This window comes from Pocillopora damicornis, chromosome 3 (assembly GCF_964200805.1).
Source record: "Pocillopora damicornis chromosome 3, jaPocDami1.2, whole genome shotgun sequence".
NCBI lineage: Eukaryota > Metazoa > Cnidaria > Anthozoa > Scleractinia > Pocilloporidae > Pocillopora > Pocillopora damicornis.
In genome coordinates this window covers 23,863,636-23,884,070 of record NC_142672.1, presented here as the reverse complement: position 1 = coordinate 23,884,070, position 20,435 = coordinate 23,863,636, and the positions used below count along the sequence as shown (strand labels likewise).

The 20,435-nt window shown below is 38.0% G+C and overlaps 1 protein-coding gene across 1 annotated transcript; it reads left to right on the top strand.

The window, feature by feature from the left end:
- The first annotated feature begins 152 nt into the window (after window positions 1-152).
- On the top strand, window positions 153-19,588 carry LOC113683048 (transforming growth factor-beta receptor-associated protein 1). The gene is made up of 31 exons (XM_027200242.2): window positions 153-475; window positions 1,124-1,176; window positions 1,357-1,450; window positions 1,855-1,918; window positions 2,244-2,278; window positions 2,835-2,870; window positions 3,524-3,580; window positions 4,003-4,110; window positions 4,714-4,791; window positions 5,144-5,206; window positions 5,679-5,842; window positions 5,987-6,035; window positions 6,263-6,355; window positions 6,986-7,081; window positions 7,964-8,068; window positions 9,247-9,328; window positions 9,624-9,679; window positions 10,403-10,444; window positions 10,617-10,739; window positions 11,458-11,528; window positions 12,072-12,140; window positions 12,458-12,530; window positions 12,935-13,072; window positions 14,834-14,934; window positions 15,169-15,283; window positions 15,832-15,921; window positions 16,531-16,598; window positions 16,884-16,956; window positions 17,567-17,701; window positions 18,189-18,244; window positions 18,700-19,588. Exons 1-31 carry the CDS (start codon window positions 335-337, stop codon window positions 18,872-18,874), a joined length of 2,703 nt encoding a protein of 900 aa, XP_027056043.2. The 5' UTR covers window positions 153-334; the 3' UTR covers window positions 18,875-19,588.
- Window positions 19,589-20,435: the final 847 nt, after the last annotated feature.

The window sequence follows — 20,435 nt, the reverse complement described above, 5'->3', positions numbered from 1 at the left end:
TTGAACTGCGAAATGCTTTAAAATTACTGAATGTAGTTCGATCCATGCTATTTTCTAGAAAATTCCCAACGTATGAGTCACTGAATCGAGAAAAAATTACGTTTTGTTCTAGTTGCTAAGATGAAACATAATGTCCAAGAAAATCCTTTGTTTTTAGCACTTCTGTCGGAAATTATTGCTATCTTCGCCCACACTATTAAAACTCCCACGCGTTTCCCACGCAAGAACAAAGTTCAGAGAAAGCCAGGGTACCCTTAGGTCCTCTCAGGGTGGTATCGTCTCCAATTAAAGAGTGAAGCTGGGGTCAAGTTTGCACAATGCGAGCCCGCGATTCATGACTGGTCAAAACAATATGGCGGAGTTCTATGGCAGTAGTGCCAACTATGAATCTCAGGCAAAAATGAGTTTCAGAGCGTTTGAAATAGCACCAGTGATCGAGCGAATAGTGACTACTTCTGCAGATAGACCAAAAACGGTAAGTTAACTTTGTATATCTCTTCTTTTCACCCATAAAATAGATTGAAACACGATGAATCGATTGCCATAGAGCTATTTATTTTTATGAAATTAATTAATTCCAAAGATATCTATTTTTGAGAATGCTGCATGATAAAGCTGAAGATTTACTATTCATCCCTCTTACGATTTGTTTACCCGTGATCAACCCTTCTACATGTATTTCTGAATGTTAAAAAACTGACCGATCCTGAGGTACCGCTCGGCGTAGATCTAAATGGGCAACGTAAACTGCGCAAACTTTAAATTGAAAATTGATATAATATTTCAGAGCGCACTTTTGTGAAATTGAAGAATATCGAGAGAGATTTATTGGAGTCATCCATTTTCATCAGTTTTTCAAGTATCAGCGTTAATCTTATCAACTGACTGATAACAATGATAATTCCTACTATCAAGTATTTGTTGATATTGGTCAATATCGCGAAAGTTTTAGAAATGAATATTTCTACTGGTTGCCTAGTACAGGAAGTTGTTAAGACTACTCATCAAATCTTTGAGATCTGCATGGAATCTTGTGCAACATTTGTTAGGGATCCACTTTTTTTTACCCTATATTCATAACAAAACCAATAACTTTCTTCTCTAATGATGACATTTTGACCAGGTGGAGTGCCTTGATTGTGCAGCCCAGAATTTATACATAGGTACATCAGATTGGTATGTATTTTTTTTAATGAAATGTACTTTTACCTTATTTAAACACACACTTGAGTACCTTAACTGCAAGTTTAGTTATAATTGAATGATAGTTTAGTTATGTGAAAATTTTTCATATTTTATTTAATTCCTAGTAACCAAGATTAACTGAACAGAGCTTTTGCTTTGTTTATTTTTCAGTTTTGTCCTGAACTATGTGATTGATGAAGGTGTTTCACCATTGGGAAAGACAACATTTCAGTCAAGACTTCAAGCTTGTAAACATCTTGGAATGGTTTGTTAATGCATATTTTCATTTGTGTATGAAAATCTGCCTTTGTCCCAATATCTAGCTATGTACCTAAGTTGAAGGTTGTAATATCTGGGAGGCAAAGGTTTGAACCCTGCTGCTATTTGATTAGTTTCAAGCTTCTTTTTCCTGCAATTTCCTCACCTGTGAGATTTAGTCCTTAATTACTGTAATAATATTGTTATATGTTATTAATAGATGATGTTATCAATAATAGTAGAGCTTGCAATTGCACTGCATACAAAATGTCTAGAAATTTTTAGTCAGTAAATGTTGTTACCTTTTCAGCCAAGGTATTTTGATAATGTAAATTTAGGAAACCATGCTATTAAAAATGATCAAGGTGGTGCTTTTTCACTCTAAGAGGTGAATCTTGTTCCAATTGACAGAAAAAGCCAATACAACAAGTTTTGACTGCTCCGGCAATAAACAGACTTCTAGTTCTGTGTGATGGTAAGTTGAAGCCTTATTAATGGTGTAGATTACTTGAACATATCCCATTTGGTCCATTGTCCTTTCTCCATAACTCTTTACAGCCAAATATCAGTTTGCAAGTTCTCCATTCTGTTCAGTACATATTACCTATAGTACTTCTAAAAGAATTTGTGGAACAATCAAGAGCTTCTTGACCTTATGACCATTGCTTTTATTCTCGTGACCTTATTGTTTTATTTGGGAATGATACTGTGAGGAGAAATAAGTTGTTTATCACTCTCAGGGGTTAAAAGGCTAATTTTGAAAATCATGACTGACATGCATTTTCATTCTATACCACTAGGTAGTATTTTGATGTTTACTATGTTTGGCATGGAGGTGAGGATTGATTTTTTTCCATGAGTATGGCTAAAGCAGATATTGAAGTATGTAACTGAGTGCTTCAGTTCCCTCTCAGGTGCTCAATAACTGTCACAGTGAATGGCATTCTGAAATGACTAAAAGTGATAATGTGATAGATTAGTGTAGTCTGATTGTCTGGGTGAGTGTAGTCATGAGAAGGACTGTTGCTGGTAGTGGTGACTGTTGTTCGACAACCTGAGCGAAAGCAATCATGAGAGTCAAGGTAACATTCACAGTCTTGATTCAAATGATGACTTCTGCTCAGGTTGTTGAAATGTTAGTCAACAACAGTCCTTTTCGGGACTACACTCACCTGGACGATCAGACTACACTACCACATGTTGCCCTTGGGTTCAAACCATTTACTGTAAAAGTGATAATCGTGATTAAACTTCCTGCCTGTTTTCCCAGCCTGGCATCTTTTAAGCTTTTCCACAGCTGACTAACAAATTTGGGAATCTTGTAATCCTGACTGGTGCATCATGTCCTTTGGAATGCAGTTTTTCTCAACATTTTGTACATTTTGTTGCAGTTTCTGGCCACTGGATTTAAGGACAGATTTAAAGGGGTATGCATGTTTGTTTTTTACTGGTATGGAACATAGTATTCATTCCACTTTTAGAAATTCCAGCGATTGGCTGTTATTGTTATTATTAATAGTTCAGGTATTTAATTGTTATGTTTTCCACAGATGTGTACATAAATTAATAATTATTGTGACTTTTACAGTACCCAATGTGGTGTATCTGTACACTCAGATGTTGTAGTGCTGTATACAATGCTAATGATTATCTACTGTAAAACAAGAGTCAAAGAAGAACCTTCATATGAAAGGTTCTGTGATTTAAAGCAGTTAGTTCTAATATGAGAGGGATTATGATAATAGCAACAGTCATGTAACATCCTCAATGTCTGTAGAGGAATAAGTTTACAAAATATAGAAGTAGGTAGGGTCTTTGGCAATCTTTTTGTATCATCAGTCTCAAATGAGAACTGAAGCAATGAAAGAAATAACAACAACCATGAATTCAAAACTTTTTCATAATATCCAACAGTTTTTGGTCCATGAGTAGGTTTAACTGCTTAATGCTCACATTTCAAGAATAGTTATGAAATGCCGGTCAGTCAAACATCAGTAATGTCTTTTCAAGTCAGAACTTTAATTAGTTACTTCTTCTACTTCTCATTGATGATGTTGTTTAATTTTTTTTTGCTTTTCAGGTGACAGCTATTTGTAGAAATGATAATCCAAATATGTTTGACCCATTTGCTGTTGAGGTAAAGTACTTTGTTCTCATTGTTGCACTGTTATCTTTAGTTGTAAGGTATTTGACCAGTTGAATAAATGTTGAAAGTTTAAGACAATGTGCATCGCATTAAAGAATGATGTCCAACTCACCTATTTGTTTAGAGGAAAGGACAACAATAAAATTTCATATGACACTGTGTGTGACCATAGTGCCCAGTGTGTGCACAGTGTGCATATACATGTAGAAATGTCAAGAGCTACAAGGAAGCAATCACCATTGATATAAATTTCTTTTCTTCCGATTAAATGAGCCTCATTTTTCCCGAAATTCAAACCAGCAAAGCCAAAAATGTGAAAAGAATTTGGTAGCAGAGTAAGTTTTTAAACTTAAAGGTGTATGTTAGGAGAAGTCAAATGTTATTTAATGCTATAAATTGTGTGTAAATTTCAGGTGTGTATGTCACTCTCCAAAAAGAAAGCCATCCATATTCTCTCTGTTACTGAAGACAGGATAACTCTATTGAAAGAAATACCACTTCCAGAACCTCCACTGCACATGGTAATGATCAAATTTTTTTTCTTGTAATAGTGATATGAATCAAATGGTCATGGATTTTACACAAAAAAAATTACTTTCTTAGCATTGATGAACATTCAAAGTAGAAGTAGCCATTGATCATCTCCCATTGATAAGCTTTTGTGCAGCTGTACCTCTCCCCAAGGTTCCATCCCCCTTCTGTTTCTCCTCGAGGGGGGGGGAGGAGGGGAGGGTTAGGCTACATGTTGGCTACACAGTGATGAGCCTTTCTTTCTAAACTTCTATGCCACTCCGTTATTTTGGCATGTGTGACAAAAAATATTTATGGCTAGGTGTCAGTAATTTAAGAAAAGAAATGAAGAAATTAAAAAATTTGTAATTTGCAATATGGAAATCTGCAATATGAATCAATAAGTACATGTAGTATGTTACATTCTTTCCCTTTTTACCCTCCCCCCCCTCCCTTAAAATGGCAGGATCAAGATTAGAGTGGTTATCAATTTAAAAAGATTCTTGGGGTGTCCCAGAAATGGAATTTAAGGGCTTCTTTTTAATTATTGAATTAGTAACTGAGATTTTACTTTGGTGTAAAGTTTAACTTTAATGGTCCTGTTCATGCTTCAGGCAGTTGATGGAGGATCTGTTTGTGTGGCATTGGCTAATCAACACCGTTACTGCTTGGTTAATATTCTCTCTGGCAAGGTATAGGTCTGGACTAAATTAATAGTTGTATCTCTCAGTTTACAAACTACAGAAATGTACCTCACAGTGTCAACTCTTTCAGTTACAGGATTGCCCTGTAAGTAATTCTTCCCACACCATTGATTGGGCAGAAAAAAAGGGATAAAAATGATGTGTACTAGTAACTATGAACTGTGTAGGATTGTCAGACAGGAAAGTATTTGCCTTTATGTCATGATGTATGGACCGAGTACAGTCAGAGGTCTGTGTGTCATGGTGGAGGGCCAAATACTTTCCCTCCCGCCAAACCAGACTCAGTCGAGAAGTATTTGTTTTAAAGTTTTAAACATTTTAATATTATGTTTGAACCTAGGTTCAAGAGTTATTTCATTACGAGGCTGAAGTTACTAAAGGACTTGTCATGGGTGTTGGAATGGTGAGTGCTTGTTTGTGAATCTGTTTTGGGAGATTTATGGGTGGATAGAGATATAGATAGATAGAGAGAGATAGAGAGTGCAATGACTGAGTTTTGTTCAACCCCAAACCAAAGTAATCCTAGAGGCCATCCAGAGGAAAAGAAAATATCATGGGCAGCAGATGAGAAGTCAAAATTTAAATGGACAAGTAGCATCAAGGGTGGTCTAACTTAGTGACCAAGGAGCTATTGGTTTCACTTTTGAATCAGAATGGTTGAGAAAGGAGGGCAGGTTTTCTGATTCCATCATTGCAATGTAAAGTGAAAGCTTAGCAATTTCAGGTTACTTTGGACACAAAAAACTTAAGGTTGCTCATGCTGTGTGGGCCACTATTCTTGTCTGCAAGACTTTCTCTAAACAATTTGATTTGCCAGAAACTATATCAGTGTTGTCCATCCATTAGTAAAGTGAAGTTTTGTTGCCTCATTGTAGGAGGAGTTTTTACTTAATGGGCCCACAGATGTCATGGGCATGTTTGTTACTTCAGAAGGGACCTCTCAGAGGGCACCACTCAGCTGGTCAGAGAGATTGCTGGCTCTGGGATATTCGTTTCCTTATGCTGTAGCACTTGGAGCCAACTCCATTTCTGTTCACAGGTCCAGTGTTTATAAACAATTAACTAATTCTTTGCATTTTGCATTTCTTTTTTTGGTGCCAATCTGCAATGAGCAGAACTTTGATAATGTTCATTAGATAAATTTAAATCTGAATTATATCGTTTTACTTTCTGCTTTTTAAAGCATCATAGGGCAAGACCAAAAATCACAGAAGCAGTCACTTATATTCAAGGTATGAGAAGTTCTGTTAAAATCTTCTTGATGTAAGCTCATTAACTTTGAGTGTTATACATTCAGTTCTTCTTTTACTCCTGTCTTACACTTTCTTGGTTTCTGAAATAATTTAATTCCCGTTGTTTGGTAAAGCAGTTCTAAATACCTACACTGATGGCAAAATAAGGTAATAAAGTACTATGACTTCAAACCACGCTCCTGATTTGAATGCTTTATCTTTTCAAGGGTGGAAGACTCCTTCTGAATTACGATAATCAAGTGTTTGTTTGTTCTTCAAGAGAAGTCTACTGCTTAGTGCAGCTTTCGTTCAGAAAACAGGTTAGTTTCTTCATCTATTGTTTACGAGCACGTTTTTCACCACTTGCGCCTTGAATCAACAGAACTTACAAAATCCATAGCCGGCAGCTGGGTGGGGTTAATTGCTTAACGCTAAGCAATTACTGGGCTCATGGCTTGCACAGCAGATTAGAGATTGAGAGTTCTGGCCAGGGGTTTCAATGAAACCCATGCTGAATTCCCCAGGAGCGTTGTTGGTGTAGGCCATTTGGTTGGTTTGCAGACTTAACTTTTGAGTGGCAGAGCTGTGAAAAGTCTGAGTGAAAATGTAAAGGGGATTGGCTTATTGTTTCGGCCACTGCCACCATCTTTGTCACAGAGTTCTTACAAAACGGCTGGCTACGGAAATTGCTGAGTGAAATCACTATCCAAGCCTTACAATGACGTGCAAACACAAGGGTTCAAATCGCAGATCACGAAAAGAGATTTCGCTGTGCGCGATCATCAAGCACGTTACAGGCATCTCAAGTTCTTTACCAGCAAGATGAAAAAGTGGATTGAATGTCACTAATAACTCTTAGGGCCCTTTAAAATATTGCTTTTGTGTCCCGGGAGGTCGTAAGATAAATTTAGATGTTGACTGCCCACCCTACCATTGACTGTATTCACCAGGTGCAGATGTTGTTAAACGAGAAAAGAGTAAGTGAGGCTCTTCAGCTCGCTCATGTCGCCATGGAAACAGCAACAGGGCCGCAAAGAGATGAAAAGGTACATTCCTATAAAAAGATATTAAATAACAACATGTGCAATAGCTAATTTATTTATGACCTGGCTGCCTAAGAATTTTTTCATTTGTAGTGGGAGTGGTACATGTATCAGATGGATTCCATTTTACATTATGGCTGTCCAGGAGTAGATCAAAATGACGTCATGTGATAAGAACAAAAACGTGCCACATGAGTCACAAGCAGATATAGGGAAAAATAGAATTTTTTGTGTCATTTGATGAACACTAAATTGAACTAGCCTAAGTACAAAATTGGCTCGTAAAACTTGTTTTTCGAATTTTTTTGCAGTTTAGATATTTTTCATTAAGAGGACTTCTTGTACAACTTTGTATATTTGAAGTGCAGAATAATTAATGAAGATGATGGTGATCATCGCAGCTATGAACGCTATTAACATGCTAGCTCAAAGTTGGCTTGTTAGCTCAGTTGGTAAGCACTGCATCGGTATCGTTGAGGTCATGGGTTGAATTCCCGTACAAACCTGAATGTTTTTCAGGCCTTATTTTCACAACTGCTTTTAAGCAGTTGTGAAAATAACGAACACTACTTAAAAGTAGTGTTCATAACTGCGAAGATCATTCCCATCTTGACTTCTCGTCTCGTGTCTTGTTTTTGTCGCTCGTAAACAGCTCCTTCTAAACTTTGTTTAATTAAGGCCTTCAATTCTTAAACTGGATTAAGTTGTGCAAAGGAATGGAAACAATTTTACTGTGACGTGACCTGTGTACTCTGATACTTAATGATGAATTACCAGCCTAAAGGCGTGTCTAACACTCAGTTTATTGCACAAGATTTTAGTAGCTATATGCAATTTAGCGGTTGGTAATTTGAAATATCATACCTGTTACGACATTTGTTTCAGATCCTTCAAAGAACGCAACAGCAAGCTGGATTTATATACATGGCAGAAGGGTACTTTACAGAAGCAGGAAGCCTCATGAAAGAGGGAGGACTGGATCCGAGAGAGGTATCGCTTTGCGATTTCAAGTGTTCTTTAAGGGTTTCCAATTATCTCGGAAAATGTGTCGGCCTGGGCTAGTTGTTCAAAGAGCGGGTAAAACTATCCAGTGGATATGTATTAACCCTCTAACTCCCAGATCAAACTTGTTATTCTCCTTACTGTCAACCATACAATTCTTATACTGTTAGTTCAGAGAATTTAGTATTGGATCAACTAATTATCCCCAAATTTATATTTTTCTTTAATCTCATCACTTATCTGGTTGATATTGTATTGATATTGTAAGGAGAAATTCTGTCCTGGTCACTCATGGGAGTTAAAGGGTTAACGTAACGTACTTTTCTAACCAGGCAGAAATTTATCTAGTGGGTAGCGTTATCCAGCCTTTGAAAAACTATGGCTAGGTGATCAGCACTTTAGATATTGCGGGTCTACTTCTTTAGAACCTGGGTAACATTTAGCATGGTTTATCTGCGTTAAAGAAAAAAAAAAGGGAGACCTTTCATTGTGATAAAATCAGTGTAAACGCTTTGCTCACTACTCAACCTGGTTAAACAGTGTGAGTTCAATTGTTGACTGGGGTGTCTGTGGTATGTCTTGGCCAAACGTTTGCGAATGATTAATATGCCAAAGACTTGCTCACAATCAGGAGGGGCTTTAACTACCCGTAAAGGCAAACAGCCATTGAAGAAACAAAACAAATAATAATCATCACCATTTTAGTGCACGCTGTTTCCTATTGTAGAATAATGTAAATGAAACACGGGAAAATAACTAAGGGCCGTGGATCAGCTAAATTGTGCATGTTGAGATAGTTTCCTTCAGGCAAACTCTCAAAAAATCGGTTTAATTGTTCTTGACTTGTCCCGGTTTCTACGGCAGTTCCGTTTGTGAAGCTCAGAGAGCAGCTTTGCAGCGTTTAAGGGACTGATTTTGCAAGCATAAGATTGTTGCTCTGTCAGTTTTAAGTACAGTACTTATAATTAACCAAAATTAAACCAAATTTAAACCAGAATTGAACTATTAACATCGAAATAAAATTGGGAACTACGAGAGGGGATGTATTAGTTTTACATACTGCTGACCAGCTTGTTGCAAAATTTCCTGAAAGCAACTATCGTTTGCGTATTATTTCGTTTGCATGTTGATATTTTAATGTCTCGTCTTTTGTTTTTCTTTTTTAGCTGATAATCTTATTTCCAGACCTCCTCTCTTCTAACTGGAAATATCTACCATCCAGAGAAATAACAGAGCTGAGTGCTCTTGGTGAGCTCATTATCATAATTTTCGCTAAGTAATGCAACTCAGACATTCTAGATTGGTGGCCTAACAATTACCGTGCCGTACGGTTTATCGAGTGGTCTGGAGTCTAGCTTTACCAAGGGCCACTTTGATGTGTTTTAGGGCAAGATTTAGAAGTATACAAGCTTTATTTTCTGTGAATGTGATTGTAATAACTTAGGGTAACAAGTCAAAGGACGGAGAAGGTTTGCTTGGGTTTGTTGGATTTCTCGGTAGTATTTCATGTTAAACCTTTGCTTTTTTTTTCGCCTTCTTGCAGTGAAAGGTAGTAAGCAGTTTTTGGCAGAGGCCAAGTTATTCTTGATGCAGTTCCTTGTGAGTTGGTCCATTGTCTGTGCTTTTTATTGCTTCAGTTTGTGCTGGTTGCACGACCCACAGTTAAAGTGAAAATGTCGCATTCCTTTTTTTTCGCCACTGTGAGCGAATGATCTGAACATGGAAAGTTACACGAGCAAAACCATATGGAAAGTGCAAATGTACACGTGTTCTTTCATAGATGCTGCAATCCGATTGGCTGCGCTACTCTCTATCAAATTAACAACTAGATTCTATGTTGCTGTGGGTCTGCACAGTGATAGATCACAGATGACTTGAGAATGAAGTGAGAACTGAAAAGTGGCAAATAAGGCGCAGCCGAGTGTCACTGATGCTCTCACAACATTTTAAGTCTTCTGTGATCTACTACTGTACAGATCCATGGTAACATGAAATATGTTTGTTTCATATAATAAAGAAGAAAAATGCTGTCGATGGTGACGCCATCTATGCGTCCAATAGATCGTAAATAAGAAGCAACCAGAAGACTTGTACAATTCAGCTCACAGAGTTCGGTTGTCGACAGAATCAAATAAAAACGCGAACTTGCTAGGTCGTTAAGCTATGAACGACTGGCATATTTATGCTAAAACAATCAAATTATTCGCTTTCTATCTTTACGTGAAATGTTTGGCCTTCGTCGACTATCAAAGAATCTCGAGGTCGTAATCATATTTTTCTAAAAGTAGCTGCTAAAATCATGATATCATCTTATCTTTCCAGGAAGAAACCAGAGAATCTGCTGAAGATTCGGGCTACAAAGAGGTTTTTTTGTTTGTTGTATGAATCGGTTGACTCTAAATAGTCATCTCACTAAGTTTACTCGATGTTGCATACTTAGCTTTTTTGTCCTGATTTACCGTTGTGATTACTAACGTTTTGGTTTAACGAAGTGCGCTCTTTCTTAGACATAGGGGGCTTCTTTTGTCTTTTGTAGGAGGTCGACACGGCTCTGGTGAAGTTGTACACACAAATAAATTCTCCAGACTTACTAAGGTTGGTGTCTAATAGAAACGCCTGCACTGTGGCAGATACCATCAGTTGCCTTCAAAAACACGAGGTATGTATTTTATCATATTTATTTTATTCTCATGGTTAGACCTTGACACAAACCGAGTAGTTTCGACATCAACCTGTTATTTATTTTTAAGAAGACGTTTAAAAAGCTACACGCAATCCGTACATCATGAAAACTTTTTTCAGTAAATTTGTTGCTCACCGTTAATCCGCGTTAATCTTCACCATCTCTACCCACCGTTGTTCTTACTCTCGTTAGTATTATCCCTCAAGTCTTTCTCTGCCTTGCCGTAATTAAATTTCGACGTTTCTCCATTTGAAGATAGTCTTGTTCGGTGTATAAAAGGAAGCGCACACACAGCTTCTATAAGCTAAGATATCGCAATATCAGACCGACACTTGTAGTCATTCAGAAGATCGGTACATTTAATTTTATCTTCATACCGTTTAACGCTTATAGGTAATATCATTATATTAATGATATTATTACATTACCCAGCAATAGCTGATGAGGATGGACGAACTTGTCAGTCAGAAGGTGTTATCTTGTTTAATACCGAACTCACTCAACTGAAATACAAGGAAATATACGACCATTGCAGATAGAGAATAGAGTATCTGTCAGATCCTTGCAATAAAAGGGTTGAGACAACGTCATGACTCAAGCTTAAAATGAAAAGAAAAGGGCTGGGCTGTTTTCGTTGTTTTTGCCGTGACAAAGAAGACGTAGAAAGTGCGTTTTGTCTTTTTTCTGTTTTTAGAGGTACCACGCTTTGGCACTGTTCTATGATTATCACAAACAACCTGTGGAAGCGATAGCTGTTTGGAAAAGGTATGTTTTTTTTGCAGCTTTTTATTGAGTTTCGTAAAGTGTAAAACACAATTTTAAACAAGAGCCCGCAGCAATTATATGGCAGATGTCATGCTTAAATAAATAAAGGGGGTAAGGAACAGTGGTGTAGCGTCGGTATGGGGTGGGGTGGGGGGTGGGGGGGATAACAAGATAATTCTGGTTTTATCCACCGAGTTGATAATGTAAATTGGCCTCCGTAAAGAGTATCTAAGCTGACGTTTCGAGCGTTAGCCCTTCGTCAGAGCGAATGAAACTTCAGAAACTTACCCCTTCAATTCAAGTTCAATCTAGATTAAGTTTGTGCGCTGAAAGAGGAAATGAAATAAGTCGCAGCGACTAAGTTTGGAAAACAGTGCTTAAAACAGTGGCTCGCAGTCTCTTAGTCTTGTCTCGCGTTTCTTGAAGTCTTTGAAAACGATTCAGAGGACTTCGACTAACGCTGGCAAAACGGAAATCGCAGGAGGGAGCTTGGCCTCATTGAAAGCTTTCCTTAATGTTATTCTCTTATTGTTACATTCCAAGACTTATACAGGAGGAGATTAGAGATAGAAACTTCCCGGGGATAGACTACGTCGCAAAGTATCTTTCTAGGTAAAGATTAATGTCATTCAAACTGCACTGATTTTTTGTAAAAGGTTTTCATGGAACTTGGAATCAAGCACTGTACTGTATACTGAAAATACTTAGATCGCGATGGTTTGAGGTCCTTGATAGATGCAAAAGTAATGGTCACTTGTATCGTAAGGTCTTATCTGTTGGTGATTTTATCGTCAGTTGACGAATTTTGAGCGATGAATGGAAGAAAATCAACATTAACTCTTTGTATGCACGGAAAAATAACCAGTAATTGAAAACAGTCAAGCATTTCCTGAAAGGTTGATTTCAGTTTTTTTTACCCCATTTTTAAGGTTGCAGGATTCTGAGCTTCTCTGGAACAACGTTCCTTGGCTGCTGGCGAAGAATCAAGAAATAGCCGTTAAGGTGCATTAAGTTTATGAGCAAATGAGTGAGCGACACGTTATCGATGATAGAAACAGACATGAGAACGTAAACGGAACGACCCGAATAACGAAAAATTTTCCCAATGAATTAGCGATGGAACCGAGGCACTATTGTATTAGAGGCAGAAGAAAAAGGTTTCGTGGTACACTTCCATTCAGTTTCGCCTTGATTCGTTGTCTCCTTGTGACAGCAAACCGTTTTTAGTAAATCTTCGGGAGCTGAAAGTTGTTTGGTGTGATTACCCAAAAAAAAGTGTCACGGAATCTCCAAGGAAACGAAGAAAGGGAATTAACTATTGTACTACGGAGGGTAAACTTTAATACAATATTCTAATTTAATGATAGTGTGATATTTTTGGTGATCCTATCTTAACATCTCTGCAGGTTTTCACAGACAGACCAACAGATTATCAACCCAACGACGAAAAAATGAAACCAGACTTGATTGTAGAATACCTACAGAGATTTCCTGTTGCTTTACAATATTATCTTGAGTATCTTGTGTACGACAGGAAATTCGAGGTATGACAAATGTTCGAGGCGTTCTTTTCACAGCACGAAACAACTGCCATTGCTTTCATTTGTGATGTTTCTTTAAACAATTATTACCAAACACACTTACACTCATTGTGACAGTCAACGAGTAAATGGAAACGTTCCGCCAGTAGTGTAAATAGCTATCGATACCATTAACGGATTTCAGGTATAAAACAATTTAGTTGCAAGCATTTTTGTAGGCGAAGATGAACAACCGTTTTTTTTATTTTGAATTTTAAGGAAGTTGACCATAACTTCTGTTCGTGTGGTCTTCGTTTTTGTCGGCTTTTGATAAGCAACCAACCGTATATCCCAAACGTAATTAAGAAAATATTTCTTGCACATTTTTAAAGTCATCCATCTAGGAGGGGGGCATTGGGGCTTATTAGAAACCGCAAAATCGTAGAAAAAATCATCTAAAACCGAAAAACCGAAAAAAAATTCGATTAAAACCGAAAACCGCATGCAAAACTGTCAAAACCAATACATTTTTAGATCCCAGTTATTAAAACCCTGATCAATCCGATACAGTCAGTGGTGACAAGTGGAACATGCAGAGTAAACGACACTAATTTTATCACAGTATTTGTGAATGCCATGGACTTGGCATTCTTATCTTCTAGTGTCTGCTTAAATTGTAGGCTTTATTTCAGCTGCACTCTCGAGGACCTCGAGCGTGGTCCCTGCGGACTCAGCAGCTGGTAATGGAGCCCAGTTGAATTAAGGAAATTCGCACAAAAGTCCTCTATAGGATTGCAATTTTACAGTCGCAAAAAATCTATAGCTCTGGAAAGTTTCATCGAAAATCCCTAATCTAACATTTCCATTTGCGAACTAAGACCTGAAAGTTTGGAAATCCTATTGGAATGTTGAGTCAATCAGTCACGTGTGGCCTGTAACTTGGTCACCAACTTCGAGGTGGCGTTGATAAAGAAACTCAAGCAGTGTTCCGTGCTTAGCCATTGTTGTTTCTTGCCACACTGTCCTTTGTCTTACTGCTGCGCCATATTCGTCATTCAAGACGCATGGACCCCTACAGATGGTCAAAGTCTTGTGCGTCATTCAAGACTCGTGAACCTCTTAGAGATTGGCCTACGTGTACCCGTACCCTCCGCTCCCCCCAAGGTGAAACGAAGGCGAGGCTCCCTCGCTTTCAATTTACCGAGGGGGGGGGGGAGGGGAGAGGGTACGGCTTCACATGGGCTACTAAACGATCCCTGCGATATTTGAATTGGTTTGTTATGCATTCCTCTCAATAACATTTGCGTTTCGCGGCTATTCGAAATCAGTGAAGGCGCGTAATTGCCGCTCAGATCGAAGAGAAGCCGGAACCCAAATAGGTCAAATCCGAAAACCCGTTGGTATTTTTCGCGAAAACCGAAACAAAATGCTAAATAACGGAAAATCCGCAAACTGCAATGGACACCAAAACCGAAAAACCGAAAAACCGATTTAAAAATAGCCAAAACTGAAAATCCCAATGTCCTCCTCATCTAGAGTTCCTTTTTACCCCACCTTATATTAGTGAAGAAGACCACAAACAAAACTTTTCAGTAGGAGGAAGATTTTAACCCTTGAGGTGATACTGAACTTTTCAAATCGAAAGCGATTAAGTCACTCAAAGTTTATGTGCACGCTATTATGAGAAAAATCTCCACCGTTCTGGATTGGTCTGAAAATAGCAACAACAGTTTAGCTGATATACTGAATTGTTTCTTCTCTATCGAATTCTTATTCCTTTATTAGAAAGAGAAGTATCACACTCATCTAGCCCTTCTTTATTTGGAGGAAGTGTTGAAAATGAGAAGAGATCCATCTTGCTCTCTGGGCAATCTTGATAAACAAAGGTATGTTATTATCTAGCAGTGAGGATTGTGTATGACTCTCGCAAGTAGGCAAGAACCAACTAAATATTGCCACATTGGACAAAGGGCGTATCGATGTCGATGAAAAGTTTCCAGAAAAAAAGCACAGGCACCTTTCTCGGTCAGATTTCTTGGTTTGTTACTTTTAAATTTGATATGTTGGCCATGCGGTTTGTTTGCGAAGACAGCTCAAGGTATTCCTGTTTTCCTTTGCAGAGTGAAACTGCGGGCAATGTTGGAGTGGTCTTCGCTGTATCGAGTGGCTCTGTTGCTATCCAAGATCAACGATGATTCTGACTTAGATGCTGAAGCCGCCATTCTTTATGGAAAGGTTGGTGTGCGATTGTTTAGCAAATCATCAAAAAGATGTGAAGTGATATCAACAGAGTGAGTGGTGCAATGACAATTTACGGCTTGAGATCAAGTCCAATTTTGTTCTTGCGTCACTTGTGATTGCAATTTGAAGGCCCTGGTTTGGCACTGACAGGCTTGTAACAGAATAAATTTTAATACTGAAAGCCTGGTTGCTTACACTTCTAGAGCAGCGTTTGTTGGTTTGTCATGAGTAATAAGACTGGGATCGCTATGGTTTCGCTTTTTAAAATATCCTCCCAGATTATGCCAGAAAACTCCCAACAAATCAGATGCCAAGCGACATACAAAGCTAAAACTAGTCGCGACAAAATCGCGACTTGGTCACTTGAGTTTTCCCTCCCTTCGAGCGGTTTCTTTTTTTTGCTGTGAGTTTTTACTGGATCGATGTAATATTTTCTGTGTTCTGATCGGTTTTTGCGATTAATTTGGTTCTAGTTTTGCAATATTCATCGAAATGTACACTGTACAGCACTTTTTATTCAATAATTTTGTACTTTGTTTCAGATGGAGCAGTACAATAAAGCGCTGAAGATTTTAGTTTACAGACTTGAGGATTTCTCTGAGGCTGAAAGGTTCTGTGAGCTACATTCAAAGGTGAACTAACTCGACGTTTTGCTTTCATTTAAGTTGTGATTTATTATTGTAATCTCTTTTGGAGTGGTCTTCTACTGTGGAATAATTTTCAATTCGCGGAAAATTTGCGCCGATATGTATGCACAGACAGTAATTATCACAATGAATTTTGAACGTTCACGAGAAGATCCATCCCGTTTGACGTTTTTCTTTGTGAAAATATCGCCGAACTGGATAACTGTATATTTGAAAGTTGCACCTCATTGAAATGAAGATCACTCCCTGTTGTTGGTTTGTTCCCCATATCTGATCCTCAGCGGTTGCCTTATTTGTATAGAATTTAACCCTTTGACCCCTAACAGTGACTAAAATCCAATTTCTCCTTACAATATCACCCCTGAATCACACATTAAGATCACGAGAATGAAGGGAAAGATCATCAACTGAAGAAGCTCTTGATTGTTGAACAAATTCTCCTTGTCAGCACCTAAGGAAATGTAGACAGATCAATAAGGAGAATATGCATACTAGTGTTAGGGTGTGAAGGGTTAAATGGGTCTCTACATCAGCTTTTGATCTTAAACTGGTCAGCGTTTTGGTCATGCGTGGTTGTCACCTCTTATTCTGCAGGGCAGAGACAGAAACTTTCGTATGAAGCTTTTCCAAACTTTGTTAGAAGTCTACCTATCTCCTGATGAGTAAGTGGTAAAACTTACGTTTTGCAAAAGTTTTATCGTCCATTGCTTGGTTAAACTTGCTGAGTTGTTCTAATAAGCTTTAGCAACCTCGCAACTTTCTCAGGTTACTGCGTTGTCTCAGTCAGAAAAATGAAGTTTTAAATTTGGTGAAAATTTAGAGTTTTGGCTTGCGGTCTTGAATAAAAATCCTTCGCTTGGTATAATTGATTGTCCTGTTATCGAAGAATAAGGGAGAAATAAGAAACTTTAAATGAGCAAATCAAGTTTTTGTTCTGTGTCGCACAGGGACCACGGACCGTTAATAGCACCAGCGGTTGCACTTCTAAACTCACATATGTGTGACTTTGACACAGCTGAGGTAAGCGGTTCCTTTTTCTGAAATACGTTGAGTAATTTTGCAGATGCACATTCGATAAAAAAAGAAAAACGTCTCCAAAATAGACCTCCACCCAGCTTGTTACGATGCAATGACGGAACTAACTCCACATCAAACATGGCCGGTCGGATAAACGATCGCGAGCTTGAAATGTCTAATAAGACGCCTGCATTGCAGGCTAGGGTCAGTAAACAAACCCAAACATGACCACCGACGAGCGTCATAGCCAGAATCAAGTCATTGTGATGGTCAAGAAAAAACTACTAAAAGACAAAAACTGCGTGTCCGATCTTATAGGCTTTTGAGTCTTTATATCTCACCGTGAAGAATTGCGTAACAATCAGGAGAACTTAAAAAAATTCATAATAAAGTACTAAAAAAAAAAAACCAATTTCGAAATGACATTCAATTTCGAATAATCAAACATCAAGACAGGAGGGACAATAGTCAGGAAACGCAATGCGAGGGTGAAGAGTGACACAATTCTTGACCTAAATCACCAGGGCAACCTTTTAATACCTTGAAATATAATTAACTAAAACACATCTCAACATTTTGTTTAAGTTATTGCTTTTTTTTTTCATTTTTCTAGGCAATGAAGCTGATTCCTGACGAATGGTCGATCGGTGTAATTTCTCAGTTCCTGTGTGGTTCAGTTCGATCAAGTCTCCACAAAAGTCGCACCAGTAAGATTCTTAGCAGCCTAGCTCGCGGAGAAAACCTCAAGGCAAGTTTTGTACCGTGCATGATGTGACAAAAACGTGAAAGCTGGATTTTCTCATAGACATGCAAAGCATAGGAAAAATGAAAAAGCGAAGTAAATCGAGAAGTAGAAAAATGACCTACTTTTGTGGGGAACATATTGTCGCCATTAAAACTGTTCCCGGTGGTATGTCAACATTACTACAATCATCAAGGTCTATAGAACCATAGGTGTTGAAAGCAGTCATAAAGAAGGAGGAAAAACACTCTTCACTTCGGTCCACGAGTGCAAAAGAGAACCAGCAGGACAATATTTAGATATCTTGGCCTCACTGTTGGGTAAAAACGTATGAATGAGACCGAAATGACAAGTGATCACAAAGTGAGCATGCTTGTGGATACAATAACACGAACGCCACAAACTCTAATGTTAATTATCTTTCATGTCTTCTCATTTTGAAATATTTTATATTTTGAATTCTGGTTTTTAATGAGTTTTGCTTTTCTTTCAGATGCGAAGTTCTCATATGATCTCCCATAAAGCTAAATTTTCAGTGACGGAGGAAAAGTAATTTTTTGTTGTTAATGCAGCTACGTGTCAGTTTGATCATATTTGAAATTTAGCCTAAACTTTTTTTCACCCTGCCATCCTCTACAGTGATACTCATCCAAACCAAATTCTCTTGCAAAGCTCAGTTTGCACTAAGTATCGATTTGACTCTTTCCCTCCCTCCCACGATCACAATTAAACAGTATCCCCTAGCTAATATTCTTCTTTCTTCTCATCACTTTATGCTTGAAAATGTCTCGTACTTCAAGCGAAACTCCTTTGTGGTTAGTCCTGGGAAAGAGGGGTTTCATACAAATGAGAGGAACTGAGGAGACAGAGAAAGCCCATAAGGCCTTTCGGTCCACTGTGATTATTTTCAGTTTTCTTGACACAAACGGATGTCTGTCTTCTGGCACGTTCGATAGAAACTGATTGACTGCATCTTTGATTTTTTTATTTTGTTTTATTTTAAGACTATGTCAAGCATGTCGGCGGCCGTTTAATGACCCAGCTGTAGCGCGTTACCCGAATGGCGTGACGACGCATATACACTGCGCAAGAAATAAGACTGTTTGCCCCGTGACGGGGCATGTGTTCTCATCCAAAGAACCGCATCGGGATGAGGTCAATAAAGGCGACGGAGTATGAGGGTGCTAGGAATAAAACGAAATATCAGAAACTCATCGCACTTGGGGTATTAACAGCGTAAAAAACTGCTGGAGAAATGATGGAAATTGTGCTGAAATGTGCAGCATAGCTAACAAGGGGGGAAGTAATGGCCATTTTGTCAGGCATCGAGCATTCCACTTTAAGAAGCTGACATTTTTACCATAGTCTGTTGCGTTTTGACTTTGTATATATCTCCAGAATATTTTAAAGCTTTTGAAGAGAAGTGAAAACATATTTTTATATAATTTCTGTACGTGATATAGAGGAAGCCTAGCTCTCGACCATAGGTCGAGGTGTAAATTGGTTGAGAAAAAGAAAGGAAGACATAAGAAAAGAGAAAAATTATGAAGTGATGATGTTCGAAGCCATAACATAGAAAAAGAGACTGACGTTTCTGGAACGACGAAGGCGAAGACGTGGAAAAATTAATAATTATGCGAGTTGCGTGGATGAAAGGGAAATACGATCTGGCTTTGAAAAATCTATGATTTGAAACGACCTATTTTGTGAATAAGCGCTAAATGTCTGTACAGGTAAACGAGAAAATAGAATTATATTAAACCATACAAACATGTAGAAAGAGAAATGACATTTTTTTCATGGATTTACATACATTTTTGCACTAAATGTGACTATTACTGCCAAACCGCGTTCTATGACCCCTAGCCATCAAAATAAAGGCAAGTGTAAAAACTGTTTTTGTTTAGTTTTTTTTTTTCGTCAAAAATGAATTTTCTTTAGATGTAAACAGCAAATCATTTGTCCTATCGGAGGCTTCGAACTAACCCTCGTTTCAAGGGGCTCGTATATGAGCTATTTTGATATCAAAATTTGATAAGTAGCTGGTGTTGGCTCACAATTGGGTGGGCTAAAGATCATTAAACTATTTTTTATGCGGCAACGCGCGTCCATTGAGGAATAAAGGAGGTGAAAATTTTATAGAGAACGAAATATGCGTAAGAGTTACTCGAGTTACAGTTTAAATGTTTAAAAAGAGAATTTCGTCTACTACTCTTCTGCGTGTCACACACACGTCATTAGGGCCCTCCTTGAAAATGTTGGGCACATTCCCGTAAGTGAATTAGATGACTAAATGACTGGAATGTACTAAGAAGTAGAGGGTAGTTTCTTGGGCTTCGAGGTCTGACTGAGGCTGCGTCACGATATGATTTCTAGGTCTATCATATATTGGATTCTGGACGATTGTCTATTTCCGAGAGGCCCAAAGCGAGGGTTTTTTTTTGCCACCCAAAATGTGTTTAATTGAACTCTTATTTTAATTTTATCCCAGCTAAACTATTTTTTCTATCTGACGTTCTCAAATTTGCAAAAGATCATATGGATTTGTTGAATCGCCGATTTTCTCCATTTTTTTTTAAGGGAACGAATGGAGAGAAATTTTCTCCAAATAATTCGTTCAGCTAAAATGGGTGCTGTATACCAATTATCTGATCCGATTCGCATATTGCTTCATTTACTTGAAGTTATCCGAACTTTGATTACAGTGAAGTTTTAAAAACTCTTAGCTACCAGTATAGTC

Excerpts from the sequence above, each read along its gene's own strand:
- LOC113683048 (XM_027200242.2), top strand. The coding sequence starts at position 335 with ATGACTGGTCAAAACAATATGGCGGAGTTCTATGGCAGTAGTGCCAAC. Across the intron at positions 6,036-6,262 it reads AGCAGTCACTTATATTCAAG|GGTGGAAGACTCCTTCTGAA; the intron begins GTATGAGAAGTT and ends TATCTTTTCAAG. Across the intron at positions 9,329-9,623 it reads AACAGAGCTGAGTGCTCTTG|TGAAAGGTAGTAAGCAGTTT; the intron begins GTGAGCTCATTA and ends GCCTTCTTGCAG.